At 51.4% G+C, this 16,974-nt stretch overlaps 1 protein-coding gene across 1 annotated transcript in view; it reads left to right on the forward strand.

The window, feature by feature from the left end:
- The window catches only part of IKBKB (inhibitor of nuclear factor kappa B kinase subunit beta), a 60,615-nt gene that overhangs the window by 7,840 nt on the left and 35,801 nt on the right, over window positions 1–16,974 (forward strand). The window contains exons 2-4 of the mRNA XM_012476043.3: window positions 8,148–8,242; window positions 9,226–9,343; window positions 12,712–12,781. Of these exons, the coding sequence (XP_012331466.1) occupies window positions 8,148–8,242; window positions 9,226–9,343; window positions 12,712–12,781 (283 nt within the window). The remainder of the gene's footprint in view (window positions 1–8,147; window positions 8,243–9,225; window positions 9,344–12,711; window positions 12,782–16,974) is intronic.

The following is a 16,974-nucleotide window of genomic DNA, read 5'->3' on the forward strand; positions in this document are numbered from 1 at the left end:
GTCTTCCTTGTTAAACAGAGAACCCCACATTGAGTGTTTCCTGGGGAGGGTGGCCAGTTAAGTGAGCCCCCCACCTGCTTCCCCTGTTCCTGTGGTTCTCCTGCTATGCGTGGGCCTCACCATTCCGCGCTGTGTCAGGACTCTCTAAGACCTCCAGCCCAGGGGTCAGCACAAGCCACTTCCCAGTATGGTTTAGAGAGGCTGATATTTTCAATGAGACCTTTGTTCAATACAAAGGAAGAAGAGAAAGAGATAACCGAGTGCCCCCACCCGGCAGCATGATTTCGGAGGGGAGCAAACATGGGACTTAGTCATAGACGTGGGTTCAGATCCTGGCTCTGTCAGCATCTTGGCTGTGGGCCCCCACTTCTCACATGGATTATGGAGATTCTCAGATATCGATCGCCTCAGTGCTGGGTCCCCAGCATGGCTGGGCAGGGTGCGGGTCAGCTGCCTTCTGGAAGCGACCCAGGGTACCTTGAGATACCGTCATGTTCTTTGTGCACTTGGCTGTGAGGGGGACCAGGAAGCGCTGCCTGGGGCCCTGCGGGATGCTCGTCGGGGTAGAGGAGGCAGTGTGTGTGCTGGCTATTAGAAGGCAGAGTATTAACGATCCCTTCTATGAAGCAGCATGGATCTGTACTCGGCCCTTCACGGGACAAGACGAAGCTCACCCCAGCTTATATGTGTCTTTCGAAGCCTTAAAGCCTCTGCTCTGTTCATTCACTTCTCTAGGGATTTATAGAGCCTGGGCCTGAGCTCCATCAGGGATACCAGGAAAAAAGGGGCCCTGCCCTTTGTGTGTTTACTCTCTGATCATAGTGATCCAGGGACATTCGGGAACGCATTCAATAAGTCTAAATTCAAGCACCAAACTGTGTGGTAACAGTGGCTACCGTTTCTCCAGGGCGTCCTGTGGCGGCCGAGCTGGGTTCCCTGTCTGCACGATCTCTCCTGAACGCTGGGGAAGGGAGGCTTCCTGGGGTAAATGGAACTTGAGCAGGATCTGAAAAGGAGATAGACTTTCGAGCACCTGGCAGGAAAGTAACTCGAGTGGGCAGAGCAGCATCTCCACGGGGCCAGAAAAGGAAGTGGGGCTGCGGTCGTTCCGGCTCCCTGTGGACAGATCCGCATTTCCTTTTAGCTGACTTCCCTGGAGCAGGTGGAGCCATCCCCGTCTTATGGATAAGGACCCAGAGGCTTATACAACATGGGCTCCTATTGCACCTTTACCAGGTGGCGGGGGAGGGAGTTACACCTGACCTGCTTGCCTCCTGAGCCTCAGCGCCTGGCTCCTGTGGCTGAGGCGGGAGGCCGCTGTTCCCCTGGGGGTCTGCACTATAGGGAGTAGGGTGAAGAAATCATAGCCCTCTTAGCATAGACCAGACGATGCTGGAGCACGGGGTGTGTTCAGTCACCTGCTGAGTTGGGTGAAACTGCAGCCCATCCCCGGACCTTTTGGCTCCCAGGACTGGGTCCTCCTGCCCAGTCTCTCTGGTCCCAGCCTTGCATGTCCTTTCTGAAGCACTCATCTCGGGGGGTGGGTTCTGAGAAGGAGGAGGAGGTTGTTACTAATTGCCCCGTGTCCACAGTGGTCTGGATGGACACTTGCCATGATAACAGGACCCTGGGTTTTCTGCGATAAGGGTCTAAACGGAGCTCTTGGTCTCTGTGTGTTTCCCCTGAGTCATTGAAAGAGGCGAACTTCAGGAAGCTGGACCAGCCCTTTTGTTTCTCCTGTGACTGGTTTTCAGCTCGCCTCTGCCAGGCACCTTTTGGTCTGAGGATGTGTTCCCCCTCTGCTGCCTTTTTTTTTTTTTTTGAGATGGAGTCTCACTTTGTCACCAGCCTGGAGTGCAATGACCTAACCTCGGCTCAATGCAACCTCTGACTCCCTGGTTCAAGTGATTCTCCTGCCTCAGCCTCCCGAGTAGCTGGGACTACAGGCACACACCACCACACCCAGCTAATTTTTGTATTTTTAGTGGAGACGGGGTTTCACCATGTTGGCCAGGATGATCTCGATCTCCTGACCTTGTGATCTACCTGCCTCAACCTCCCAAACTTCTGGGATTACAGACATGATCCACTGCACCTGGTCCCCTCTGCCCTTTTTACACCTTGTAACACACATGCTTATACACAAGTTTTATGTTTTCATGCACCAAATGCAAGGAACTGCAAACTCTGAGGACCTTCAGAATCGCTACGTTCAATGTGGACATACAGGAGACCCTTTCTCCCTTTTCTCAAAATACAGATCAGTTTGTTGTTTTTTGTTTGTTTTTTTGAGCCAGGGTCTCACTCCAGTAGCCCAGGCTGGAGTACAGCAGCACAATCACAGCTTAACTGCAGCTCAGCGCAGGTCTGGCTCTGTTGCCCAGCCTTGGCCTCCCAGGCTCAGGTGATTCTCCCACCTCTGCCTCCCAAGTAGCTGGGACTGCAGGTGTGCGCTACCATGCCTGGCTAGTTTTTAAAACTATTTTTAGTCGAGACAGAGTCTTGCCGTGTTGCCCAGGCTAGTCTCAAACTCCTGGGCTCTAGTGATCTACCTGCCTTGGCCTCCCAGAGTGCTGGGATTATAGGTTTGAGCCACTGTGCCTGGCCACAAAGCAGTTTTAAGTTTTGTCGCCAACGGGGACTTCGCGTACTAGCAGTTGGATACTGAGATGGCTTAGGCCCAGTGTGGGTTTCCACAGAACTGAGCTAAGACTCAGTAGATTCCGTGCAAAATAAAGTAAGCCATCTTTGTTATTTTACATCTGTTTGAGTTCCACTGCTAGTGCAGAACTTCCCAGAGTTTCACATCCAGTGTTTGTAGCCTGTTTCTGGGCTGTTTGAATCGAATTTTGCTTTCTAGAGCAGGTTTTTTAGTAACAAAGTCATTCTGTTTGTATTTCTGTTTCAAATGAAACATTACTCATGGAAAAACTGGGAATCTTTCAGAATACTTCCCAGAGGCGGTTGAGAGCCACTGTGTTAGGAAAAGTTGAAGTATGTCTGTATCTAGAGCAGACCTTCCTAGGCCCGGGAATTCAGGATTTCTTCTCAACTCTAGGGCGAAGCTGAGCTCTCTGAGTAGAAAGTTAGTTTTGGTTTCTTTGCCCAGTTATTTCAAGACTTGTTCAGGGTTCACATTGCTGAGTTCAGTTTTTTAAGTTTGCATTTGCATATTTAAGGCCAGAATCAAATCTTCAGTCGTCAGTGTCAAAATCTCCTCCTGATTTTGGGTTGGGCCTGGTGACAGCTGTGTATCAGGTCCAATGTTTATGTTGGGCAAAAGACTGCAATTATCCAATTTGTAGCTAGACAGATTACCTAAATCACTTAATAAACTGAGTCATGTAATCTACCTTTTGGATCTGATTATCTGTCCTGTTTTATATGTGATAGGTAGAATAATCCCCTCCAACCCTACCAAGAAGTCTGCATCCTAATCCGTGAACCTATGACCAGGTGGGGCAGCGTGGCAAAGGGAAATTAAGGTTGCAGATGAAATTAAGTTTTCTAATCAGCTGCCCTTAGATGGAAGATTGGCCTGGCTTCCCGGGGGCCCCAGTGTAATTCCCAAGGGTTCTTAAACGAGGGAGAGGGAGGCAGCAGAGCCAGTGTCAGCCATGCATGTGACCAAGATGCAGCGGGCCATGGCTGACGCCAGGATGGGCTAAGGGGCCGTGAGCTGAAGAAAGTGGTGCTTCTAGAGATGGAGAAGGAAAAGCAGGAAACAGACTCTCCCTGGAGCCATTGGAAGGAGCGCAGCCCCACCAACATCTTAGCCCAGGGAGACCCACGTCAGACTGCAGCAGATAGAACTGCAAGGAAATAAAGTGTGTTATTTTAAGCCACCAAGTTTGTGGTCATTTGTCACGGCAGCCATAAAACGAGTGCGCTCTTCTGCGTACCGAAGTTAAGTTGCTGCAGATTTTTCAGTATCTTGGTTTAAAGTCTCAGTCATTCTGAGGTAACGAAGCATGAGTTACAGTCTCTTTGGCTAAACCACTGCTTGGAATACTGTCCACAGAAATGCTGCAGGGTGGACCGAGGTGGACAGATGCTCTTGGCAGCGGCACTCCACGCTGCAGTGGGGCCATCGGTCTCTGGAACCCTGCGCTCCCCACGTCTGAGCTCCGCTGCAAACTCCGTCTAACTGGAGGCACGTGTCTGTGGCAGTCTCGGTCCGCTCGGCGCAGCTGTCACAGAGTAGCCGAGAATGGGTAATTTAGAAGGATTTTATTTCTCACCGTCCTAGAGGCTAGGAAGTCCGGGATCACGGCATCGTCACAGGGCGAAGGCAAAAGGAGCCAAACTCGTCCTTTTATAACCATCAGTCCCACCTACGGGTGCGGAGCCACCGTGGCCGAGTCGCACCTCAATACTGAGGTGATACTGCTACGACGGGAACTGAATTTCAGTGAATTCTGGAGAACTGTGGACACTTAAACCATAGCGGGTACCGTCAGGCAGAGCTGCTGTGGACGATGCTGCCACAGAACTGGGCAAAAATTGTCCGAGTCTGAGCACTGTGGAGAAGTGAAACCTGAAACCAAGTTCACGCCAGCCTGAGAACAGACCAGGAATCGGGACGTGCAGGGAGGTGTAACGTGGTCTGCACATCGATTAAAGAAATGTTATTTTATTTTATTTTATTTTTTTGAGTCAGAGTCTCACTCTGTTGCCCAGGCTGGAGTGCAGTGGTGCGATCTCAGCTCACTGTACCTTCGGCCTCCTGGGTTCAAGCAATTCTCCTGCCTCAGCCTCCCAAGTAGCTGGGATTACAGTCACCCACCACCACACCCAGTTAATTTTTGTATTTTTAGTAGAGATGGGGTCTCACCACGTTGGCCGGGCTAGTCTTAAACTCCTGACCTCAGATGATCCACCTGCCTCAGCCTCCCAAAGTTCTGGGATTACAGGCATGAGGCACCGTGCCTGGCCAGAAATGTTATTCTTTTGCCACATTCTCTAATTCTTGAAAAGCTTGAGGTGGACTTCTGTCCACCATGACTTGTGCCACTGTCGTAATCAGTTTAATAGCAACAAAGTGGCCAGGTACAGGAGCTTATACCTGTAATCCCAGTGCTTAGGGAGGCTGAGGTAGGAGGATGACTTGAGCCCAGGAGTTTGAGACCAGCCTGAGTGACATAGTGAGACCCTGTCTCTACAAAAATAAAATAAAAATAAAGTAGCTGGACACAATGACACATACTTGTAATCCTAGCTACTTGAAGCTGAGGTGGGAAGATCGCTTAAGCCCAGGAGTTCGAGGCAGCAGTAAGATATGATCACTCCAGTGCACTGCAGCCTGGGCAATAGAGAGAGACCCTGTCTCTACAAACAAAAAATAGGAACAGGGTTTACAACTGTTGAGAGAAGAAGTCAGTTCTTCTTCAGAGAATGCCTCAGAATCTAGGCCAAAGATCAGGGTTCTACTAGGCAAAGAGAGAATGAGAAGGACACTTAGGGCAGAACCTGGGTGCCCATGCCTACTGCTGCAGACTGGACTGAGGGGTCTGCTGTAGTCACAGACGTAAGCTTGTGGCTGCAGCATGGGTGGACCTTGCAAACAGTGCTCAGGGAAAGAAGCCTGTCACAAAAGGCCTCATGATGTGTGATTCCATTTATAGGAAACATCCAGGACACACTAATCCATAGAGATGGAAAGAGATGGGTGGCTTCTTAGGACTGGAGGGGTCGGGGGAGTGGGGAGTGACTGCTGATGGGTGTGGGTTTCTTTGTGGGATGGCGAACATGTTCTAAAGTGCATCGTGGGTTTCGTCTCACAACTCTTGAGTATACCAAAAACCATTGAACTGTGTCATTTAAATGGATGAATTGTATGGTGCACGAATTATTCTCAGTAGAGCTGTTAAAAAAATGAAGCAGGCATGCGAGGCCACCATCTGCTGGAAAGGTTAGCCAAAGTGGTACCGGGCTTTGCTGAGAGCAGCTTCCTGGAGTATTCGAGAGGCGGTGGCGGTACCTGCTTTCTGGCGTGGAGTCTACCGTTCCGTTTCTACCTTTCTTCTGAAGCTTGCAGTTCTTGGTGTCAGCGTTAAGGATTGGTTCATTGGTCGGTGACTCAGTGACCTTACTAGACAGCTTCTGGTGTGTGTGGAGGTGTCCATTTTTCCTTTTCTTGCTAGGAAGGTCCTTATTCCTGCAGGGATCCTGGCCAGTTTAGTAACCAGAAGACTGAGGTGTCTCCACTGCTACGGGAACAGCCACACTGGGAGACCTTGCCAAAGTTCTCTGTGGGTCCTTCTCTGTTGCCTGGATCTCCTGCCACCTCTACCTCCTGGACTTAACCAATCCTCCTACCTCAGCCTCCTGTTGGGAGGTTACTCCTGCACCTGCAGCAGGAGGTGCGGGATGTCGGTACAGGTCAGCTTATTTAGTGGTGGCAGGATCGCCTCTCAGCCCGGGGCTCCAGGAGCTGTAGCCAGGGCAGCTGCTGCCCCTCAGTCATCTTGGAGACCCCCACGGCCAAAAGAGGTGACATTGGTGCAGTGGTGACTCCCTTGCAGCAGCCGCTCTCCCTGCTGCCCGTGCCACAGCCTCAGGGCCTGCCCTTCTCCGGCATCCCCACTCATGCACCAGGGAGAAGAGGGGAGGCTGCCAGGAGCCAGTGGCTCAGCTCATGATTCAGCAGGTGCAGGAGCCACCACTGAGGACGCTGCTGGTCACCTGGGTAGAGGTTAAAGCCCATGAAGATGCACAAGTCTGTAATTTAACAAAGAAAAGAGAAAACAGCCCGTTATTCTGCAGAAAGTAACTCTGGCATGTGCACTGAAGTAATTAGCTGTTACAGGAATATAGCGGAGGGTGAGTCCCTGTTGAGCTGGGCAGACCATGGTGCCTATGCACATGTGCTGGTGAGTGTAGAGGAGCAGAGCTGAGCATTGGGGTGAGCGGTGCCATCTGGCTGCAGTGTCATGGGAGAGTGGCTGGAAAGGAAGGTGGGAGCTGATCTCTGCAGGATTTTAAACAGGAGTACTCAGGTGACCTGGGTTCCCTGCTCTGTGGGGTTTACTAATACCTGCTAGGGGCTTGTTTTCATGACAGCCCTGACAGGTGGGTGTCAATATTCCCATTTTACAGATGAAAAACTGAGTCAGACCAAGTGGTTTGACTCAGTTGGTCTATATGACCAAGACCCAAGGTCACATGGCTAGTAAATGGCAGAGTTGGAATTTGAACCAGCTGGTGTTTCATCTCCTATATTATGCTTGCATTCTCTCTGAAGAGGCAAAACTCTCCCGTGAAACAATGAAGACACTCAACATGGCATTCACTATTAGCCTGAACCACATCCAAGTGCCATTTTTATAGGTCATCGTGGTCAGTTATAAGCAGTGTCCCAGCAGTAGCTGGGGTTCGGACAAAGAAACCTCTCCAGGCAGGAATGGTCAGCAGAGGTTTCATGGCAGAGCTGGGAACGAAGCAGAGCCTTGAAGGCTCTGTAGACTCTAGATGATAGAAATGAGGTAGGTGAGGCCAGACCCCATGACTCACTTCTGTAATCCCAGCACTTTGAGAGGCCGAGGTGGGCAGATCACTTGAGGTCAGGAGTTCAAGACCAGCCTCACCAACATGGTGAAACCCCATCTCTATTAAAAACACAAAAATTTACCAGGCATGGTTGCACATGCCTGTAGTCCCAGCTACTTAGGAGGCTGAGGCAGGCGACTCATTTGAAATGGAGGTGGAGGTTTCAGTGAACTAAGATTATGCCAATGCAGAGCAAGACTCCATCACAAAAAAAAGAAATTAGGCTGGAGAGGCTGGGTGAGAGGTGGGGTGGTGAGGAGGCAGCCCAAAGACCAGGTGCCACGGGGTTGTCCACGAGGGGTGCACGTGTGGCCCAGGAGCCACGGTGCTGTCCATGAGGGGTGCACATGTGGCCCAGGAGCCACGGGGCTGTCCACGAGGGGTGCACGTGTGGCCCAGGAGCCACGGGGCTGTCCACAAGGGGTGCACGTGTGGCCCAGGAGCCACGGGGCTATCCACGAGGGGTGCACGTGTGGCCCAGGAGCACCAGGAGGTGATTGCAGGTGATGGCTGGGGCCTGGAGACCCCTCCTGTGCAGCGGACAGGTGGGATTTGGCCTGCAGCTCGCTCTGCTGATCTCCACCATGCTGTTTCTGTAGGAAACAGGTGAGCAGATCGCCATCAAGCAGTGCCGGCAGGAGCTCAGCCCACGGAACCGAGACCGATGGTGCCTGGAGATCCAGATCATGAGAAGGTGAGGCCTGGCATGCGGGGACCCAAGGGAAACCTGGAGCACCAGCCCCCACTGCATCTAGAAAGGAGAGCCGTTAATCTCAGCCCCTCCATCAGGACGCCAGCCCGGCAGTCTCCGCGGCGACTCTGCTGCTTCTAAAGATGCTAGAGGAGGAGCAGCTAAAGTCCACGCGGGGCCTTGTCAAAGGCTTTTTGTCAATTTCGTAATATTAAATAATTTAAACAATTTAATAAGTTATCATGGTGACTTTTCCTTTGTCAGCAAAAAAGCGTTCTTTCCTCCTATATTTCCAATTTCAAGGTGGTACGTGACCATTCTCTGCTGTCATGCTGCCGCTGACATTTACTCCTCCAGTGTGGAGACCAGGCTGTCCGTCTGCCTGGTGGCTGCTGTCCTCCTAGCTAGTGAGGCATTAGGTAGGCTCCGAAAGAGCTAGCGAGGACACCACGCAGGGCTCCTCTGCCAGCCTCTTAAAAAGAGGAGATGCCATTTGGTTACATCATGGTTGCATTTGGTTACATGAGTTCCTTTTCAGACCCCTTTCTGCATGTCCACCTAGGGGTGATGTGTGTGGATGAATCAACCTGCCAAAAAATAAACAGAAAAGAAAAAAAATACGAAAACAAAGAGCAGGCACCACTTCGTTTGCCTGCTAGCATGTGTGACACGTCCTTCCCATGTGGAGGGCATGAGATTGGAAGACCCTCGTAGGAGCAGTTTGGCAGCACGATGAGGACTTGGGATGTGGCATGCACAAGAAACTCAAGTCACATGCAGCGCGCCCTCAGGGTCTGAGTTCTGGTGCTGGGGGTGGGGCCGGGCCAGCTCCACTGACCCAGGTGCTGCAGTTGACCGCCCGTCCTGGGCCCCGTCTTCCTCTGTTTGGAAGCCCTGGGTTATCCTGGGCATTTGTTGCTGAGAGCTGGTCGGGGTGGCAGGGATGGGTCTGGGCAGGAGCTCTCACTGGTTTTCCTACTTCCTAGGCTGAGCCACCCCAATGTGGTGGCTGCTCGGGATGTCCCTGAGGGGATGCAGAACTTGGCGCCCAATGACCTGCCCCTGCTGGCCATGGAGTACTGCCAAGGAGGAGATCTCCGGAAGGTGAGGCTCCTGCGGCCGCCAGGTGCTCAGCCTGTCCAGGCAGGTGGGACACCAGGAAGGGGTATGGGGAGACCTTTCACTGCTGTCATCATCAGGAAGCTTGGGGAGCCCCAGCGACTCCAGCAGGACTGCTTTGCCTTTCAGATCCCCTGTTCCCTGCCCACCTGGGGCTGGTGTGTGTGTGAGTCAGAGGCGCTTCCGAGAATGCCAGGGAAGGGGGAAGGGCGTGCTGCACACTGCTGGGATCACTCCAGTGATGAGGAAACTCATCACAGGTCTGGGCGTGGGGAAGGACTGGGTGAGTTCCAAAACAAATGCTTCCTCCCTGGACACATTACGGCCACTTCAGGCCTTTGGTGCCAGCACCATTGCTGTCCTTATTAGGAGGGATTTTATTCCAGAGATAAGACAGCACCACACATGGAGGTGGGGAGTGTAGCAGGGAGGGAGCAGGCTTTGCGATCAGGGAGCTGGGCCAGGGCTGCAGACCCAACCCACCCATCCGACCCACCTGACCCACCTGGACTCATGTGTGGGGCTCTGCTCTCCACCTTCTCACCACACCACCTCCTCTTCCTTAGAATGTTCGCTTCTCGGGGGTGGATGGCAGCCCCTCCTGGTCCCGGGAGCAGTTCTGGGCGCCCACCTTTCCATCGTTCCCTATGGCAGAACACAGCCTGCTAGTTCATGTTACCTCATTCGATTTCCAGCAGCTCACACGTGGGTGCACAGTATGGTTTCCCACATCACAGGTAGATGTCATGACCCGGAGAGGTTGGGCCTCACGTAGCTTCAGCAGCAGAGCCTAGGTCCCAGCCCACAGGGACCCAACCGCAGGGCACCTCTCCGTCTGTGAGAGTGAATAAGGCCATATAACATAAAAACTGGAAGCTATGAGCAAAATAATTTTTTTGTTTGTTTTTGAGATAGAGCCTTGCTGTGACACTCAGGCTAGAGTGCAGTGGCATGATCTCACTCACTGCAACCTTTGCTTCCTGGGTTCAAGCGATTCTCCTGCCTCAGCCTCCCGAGTAGCTGGGATTACAGGCGTGCACCACCATCCCTGGCTAATCTTTGTATTTTTAGTAGAGACAGGGTTTCACCACATTGGCGAGGCTGGTCTCGAACTCCTGACCTCAAGTAATAGCCCACCTCAACCTCCCAAAATGCTGGGATTACAGGCGTGAGCCACCGTGCTTGGCCAAAACAATTTTTATTTTAATTGAAAAAGAGGTCGGTTGTTCTGCGAGTGCAGCCCCCTGCACCTCTCCCCTCCTCCGGAAGGGTCACGAGTGGAGGCGGGAGCCCAGGCATTTAATCCCTTTCAGTGGCCATTCCCAGTCACACGTCAGGCACTGTTCTCACTGTTCCTCCAGGCCCTTGTGCCTCTTTAAATAAACAAGAACTTTCTACTTTGGGAGGCTGAGACCGGAGGATAATAGCTTGAGGCCAGGAGTTTGAGACTGGCCTGGACAACATACAGAGGGCTTGTCTCTTCAAAAACTAAAAAATGAAAAATTAGCCAGGTGTGGTAGCGTGCGCTTGTAGTCCCCGCTACTTGGGAGGGTGGGGTAGGAGGATGGCTCGAGCCAAGGAGGTTGAGGCTACAGTGAGCTCTGATTGCGCCACTGCATGCCAGCCTGGGTGACAGAACAAGACTCAGTCTCAAGAAAAAGATAATCCTGTCTCAAAAGAAAGAGACAGATAAGTAAAATAAAAGGAAATGTTCCATGGGGCTTGGCCTGCCGCAGTGGCTCTCCCTGGAGATGGGCACATCCTGGGAGTGGCACTCACAGCAGGATATGAACACAGCTCTTGGCATGACCCACAGTGAGAGACGGGGAACTCGGCAGCACTTTGATTTTCCTCTTTATTTTGCTAACCTTTGACAGTCACCCATTACTAACTGCAGCTGTGTGGAGATAAAGCCATGTTGGAGTGGAGTGGAGAGTTCACAGAGGCAGCCTGGAAGTAGGTGGGATGTGGCCAGATTACAGAGGGCTCCGCAGTGAGGCAGAGGCTTTTCGACTTGGTCTTTCAGGCGGCAAAGAGCCAACGAGCCAGGGAAGAAGAGATGGAAAGTTTAACATGACTGACCTGACGCGGTTGCAGGATGGTTGAGGGGGTGACAGGAAGGCCTCGAATCTAAGGGACCCTGTCCTTGCTGTCACCCAGTGGGTCTGAGGGAGGACACTGTTGTCCAGGGCTCTTGCTATCTGTTGTTCCCTTTGTTCCCTCTAAAAAGTTCAAAATCTGTAATCCACCTGTGGGCACAGAGAGGCAGGCTTGGCCAGCACATGGGCACATGTAAGAGTTGATATTAAAAGTCTGTATGCTGGGTGCGTAGACAGACTTGAGTGTTTAGAATACGATGTGAATTCCTGCCTGTGAGGCTCAGCTGGCAAGCTCCTCTCTCTTTCCTCCTCTGAGGCCAGCTCCAGCAGCACAGGGACAGTCGAGGGGCCTGGAAGGCAGCGGGTTGAGGGCTTGGGCTCGAGCTTCAGATTGACCTGTGCCGCCTTCCAGCACTGCCCTCTCACAGCTGTGTGAGCCGACAGGTATCCGACCCTGTAACCTCAGTTTCCTCCTCCAACATGGGGATTCCACCTGTGCTTACTCAGTGGTGGTGGTTAGTATTAAGTGAGGTCACACAGGGAAGGGTTTGCCGAGCTAATCCGTGCAGAGCTCCTCCAGCACCAGGCACGTAATAAGTGCTTAGTATTTCCTACTGTTACCATCACCCACGTGGCCAGGAGATAGCAGGTGATTTCCAGTGATGCCTTCCCAGCCTGGCCTGTCTCTGGGACCTTTAGGCACAGAGAATTCCAATTGCCTGTGCTTAGACTTCGGCCTGCCTTGCTCAGAACTTCAGCAGCCGGTGAGAATCAAACTTTCCTTGCCACAAAGCCCTTGCTGTGAGGATGTGAGAGCCCGGAGATGGTCAGGACTGCCGCCGCCGCCGCCTCCTCCTCCTCCTCCTCCTCCTCCTCCTCCTCCTCCTCCTCTTCCTCCTCCTCCTCCTCCTCCTCCTCCTCTTCCTCCTCCTCCTCCTCCTCCTCCTCTTCCTCCTCCTCCTCCTCTTCCTCCTCCTCCTCCTCCTCCCTCCCCCCTCCTTCTTCCTCCCTCCTCCCTCCCCCTCCTCCTCCCCCTCCCCCTCCCCTCCCCCTCCCCCCCCTTCTTCTTCTTCTTCCTTCTCATCCTCGGGCCAGTCCCTGCTAGTTCTGCTACCTGTCTTCTTCAAAAGCAGGTCCCCCAAAGATCAGGGCCCAGGGTCAGCTCTCTGATCACACTGGCTGGTAAGAGACACGTGTGGACTTCCCATGGTTTGTGACCACCAGCTCTGACGCTGCTTCTCACTTTCTTGACAGTACCTGAACCAGTTTGAGAACTGCTGTGGCCTGCGGGAAGGCGCCATCCTCACCTTGCTGAGTGACATCGGTAAATCCCAGCCCCAGGAGTCGGGCCGTGTCCTTTGGGGAGAGTGTGGTGCCCCTGTGAGTCCCTGCGGAACGCCGCAGGCAGACACTTGGGTCCTTTGGTCTCTCTGGAGGGGGACTGGGAACCCGGGGAGGGGGACCCTGGTGGAGTGGGGAGGTCAACAAGGAGCCAGCCAGCCAGACGCTGCACGCAGCGTTTGGTTTCCCTTCCTTCCTGACTAACTCATCAAGTGAATTATGATGTATAGAGAATAACAGATTTCCTTTCCCATTATAAAGCTCCCCTCCCCACCTTCCTGGAATGGCCAGCGCTGGAATAGGCTGTCATTTGAATGAGTTTTGTCCCTTGGCAATGAATTGTTCCACTCCCACGTTGGCAGTTCTTTGCCAGCCGGAGGCGTAGGAAACACTGTCCATGTTTAATCCCCTGGGTACTGTTGGTGTCCCCAGATGCAGGCGTCTGTGGCGCCCTCTGAGAATGCCAAGCTGGCCATTCATGGGGAAGAGTGACCTCAGCCTGCAGAGGCCAGTGGAACCTCCTAGACCCTGGCACCCACTCGGGAGGGGACTGAGGGGTGGGTGCTAAAGGTCAGCACCTGGCCCAGCCTGGGGAGACAGACGTCACAAGGGAGAGGGACTTGCTCAGAGCTTTTTGTTTTTTTAGAAAATAATCTCCAAGGTTGTTGGTGCAAGTTAATAGTTGGGTCTAAGGTTTAGAGTTATTGAGAATTTATCTTAGACCAGATTTGGAGAATGATGTCATTTTCATCCCTCCCCTACCTCAACCTTTCAGAGCTGTATATATTTTTTCTTTTGTTTGCTCTAACTTTCTTTGGAATATTCTCGAATATATAGAGAAGTTTAAAGAGTAGTACAGTGAAACTCACATACCCTTCCCCTCGGTTCACCAGATGCTAACATTATCCCTCATTTGTAAAGCTGTGTTCTCTAAGCTGGGGCCTGGGAGGGTCGATGGTCCAACACTTTTGTCTTGCTAGTGTGGGTCTGGTCTCTTCCAGACTGCTGCTTTGGACAGAGGAGAAGGAAGGGGGAGGTCAAGCAGTGACGTATTTAAGGTTAAGATCAAAATAGTCTGACATACAAAATTCTCATCTCGCTCTGTGCTGTGTCTTCATCCCTTTGGGTAGAGTTCACATAGAGGATAAGTTGACATTACACCAGTTTTATTTGACTCGAGTGGGCACCCAGTGCCCATCCACGTTTTGCTTGAAGGCTTACTTGATTGTATCTTTTATCTCAGTGGCCAGATTCTTTATTTGTTCTCTGTTGAAGGCAGGTTAGCAGGTTGGGGAATATTCTCTTGCTTTTCACGGGCAACTTTTATTTTGTTTCTCTTTGGTTAGAGCTTTGTCAAGTTATTTTTCTTGGATGTTTTTCTCCCAGATATTTTTCTTTCACTCCTTAGACTATTGATGACTTTAGCAAGTAGTTATTAAGAAAGTATTTTTTTTTTTTTGAGATAGCGTCTCGCCCTGTTGCCCGGGCTGGAGTGCAGTGGGTGACCCCGGCTCACGGCAACCTCTGCCTCCGTGGTCCAAGTGGTTCTCCTCCCCCAGCCTCCCGAGTACTGGGATCACCAGTGCACGCCACCACATCCAGCTGATTGTTGTATTTTTAGCAGAGACAGGGTTTCACCATGTTGGCCAGGATGGTCTCCAATTTTTGACCTCAAGTGATCCCCTGCCTCGGCCTCCCAAAGTGTTAGGCTTACAGACATGAGCCACAGCACCTGGCCAAAAGTCTTTAAATTATTGGCATAAGTGCACGTAGCTCTTGGCTTCCTCATGTGGTTGTTTATTCTGCAGGTGCTTCCCTACTGATATTCACAGAACATCTCTGGTTACATACTCTTTTGGTCTGGGTCCACTTCGAATTCAGTTACCATTGACTTGTGTGGTAGTTTTTTTTTTTTTTTTTTGAGACAGAGTCTGGCTCTGTCACCAGGCACCAGGCTGGAGTGCAGTGGCGCAGTGTCAGCCCACTGCAACCTCTGCCTCCCGGGTTCAAGCAATTCTCCTGCCTCAGCCTCCCGAGTAGCTGGGACTACAGGCATGCGCCACCACGCCCAGCTAATTTTTATATTTCAGTAGAAACTGGGTTTCACCATGTTGGTCAGGATGGTCTCGATCTCTTGACCTCGTGATCTGACCGCCTCAGCCTCCGAAAGTCCTGGGATTACAGGCGTGAGCCACCACGCTCGGCCTGTATAGTAGTTTTTATATTATTTTATTTAAATTGTGTGTGTGTATATATTTAAGTTACTTGTAAATTAGAATAATGAAAACAGGTGGGTTCTCAAGTGCTTATGTGCTGCAGGTCTCCTATACGTAGGCAGATGAATATTAAATTCTGTAGGTTGCTGATTCTGTTTTTCCTCTCTGTGACCCTGAGTTGGAAATAATTCAACTTTGAACTACTAACTAGTACACTACAGTTAAACTTCGTTGTTTTTTTTTTTTTTTTTTTTTTTGAGACGGAGTTTTGCTCTTGTTACCCAGGCTGGAATGTAATGGCGTGATCTTGGCTCACCCCAACCTCCACTTCCCAGGTTCAAGCAATTCTCCTGCCTCAGCCTCCTGAGTAGCTGGCATTACAGGCGTGTGCCACCACACCCGGCTAATTTTTTGTATTTTTAGTAGAAACAGGGTTTCACCATGTTAGCCAGGCTAGTCTTGAACTCCTGGCCTCATGTGATCTGCCCACTTCGGCCTCCCAAGGTGCTGGGATTATAGGCATGAGCCACCTGGCCTAGCCCCTGGCTTTTTTTTTTTTAAACACGTCAGATGTCCACACATCATGAACAAGTCTAGGTCCAATACTAGCTCCTCTGCTTATTAGCAGTGTGACTGTTGGCACATTACTTAACACCCTTTTATTAGCAGTAAAACGGGAGCCTTACTCACCTTGTTAGAATTGTTGTGGAATCAGATGAGGAGATATAAATAAAGCTCCTAGCACAGGGCTCTGTTCCTGCAGAATGTGCACTCAGCAAGTGTCAGTTCCTTGCTCGTTTCCTTCCCGCTCTGGATTTTGATTTTTGGCCTCCCCTTTTGGAAACGCTCAGTGCCTTCTGTAGGGCACGACCTGAGGCTGGATCCAGGGAGCACACGGGTGGGTGCCTTCTGAGACTCCCATCCTGGAAGAGGCTGGCCTTCCTCTGGCCTGTTTCCATCTCTACCACCTTTTGGGTACAGTGCAGTCCTGGTGTTCTGGTTGAGGCTGCTGATGAGCTCATGTTTTACTTCCATCCCTGTTTTGATTTGTGTACTAAATCCATTAAATTTATTTTTGCAAGGATCTGGTGACTGAGCCAGAGTTCATCTAACATAACTCTTTTGTATTTTGGAACATTTCCTGAGCATATTTTGTTCCAGTTTGTTCCAAGCGCTGGCCCCACATTTCCTTTGTTGGAGTTGCCACTGCTGTTCTCTGCCAGGTTGACTTCAGATAAGTGGCAGAGCCACACCCTTGACCACTGGGTCCGGATGAGTTGCCTGGTCTTCTGGGTTAAATCTGTTGGCTCATACTCTCTTCTGCGCCACTGACCTCCCAGAGACACCCATTCAGAACAGGGTCAAGATAACAGACATGAATAGGATTTTTCCACTGAACTTCACATTGCCCAAGAAGATGCTGCAGAGTGCCAGAGAGAAATGAGAAGATGGCCAGGTGTGGTGGCTCATGCCTGTAATCCCAGCACTGTGAGAGGCCGAGGTGGGTGAATCACCTGAGGGCAAGAGTTTGAGACCAGCCTGGCCAACATAATAAAACCCCATCTCTACTAAAAATACAAAAATTAGCCAGTCATGGAGGCATGCACCTGTAGTCCAGCTACTCAGGAGGCTGAGGCATGAGAATCATTTGAACCCTGGAGGCGGAGGTTGCAGTTAGCTGAGATCGTGCCATTGCACTCCAGCCTGGGCAACAGAGCAAGACTCCATCTCAAAAAAAGAAAGAAAGAAATGAGCAGATGTCTGGCAAGCACAGAGCTCCCTGCGTCCTGGCCGGGACTCGCCCACCAGACCATTGCTCCATGCTGACAGGCGACTGGAGACAGGTGTGGAACAGCTGGAAATGACGTGGACTGCTACCTAATGTGTCCCTAAAATAGCTCAAGGAAGTTATATGTGAATGGACTCTATTTAAATAGTCTTGCTCATTATCCTTTGGAAA

This window comes from Aotus nancymaae, unplaced genomic scaffold (assembly GCF_030222135.1).
Source record: "Aotus nancymaae isolate 86718 unplaced genomic scaffold, 86718_ANA_hifiasm-v0.15.2.pri h1tg000097l, whole genome shotgun sequence".
NCBI lineage: Eukaryota > Metazoa > Chordata > Mammalia > Primates > Aotidae > Aotus > Aotus nancymaae.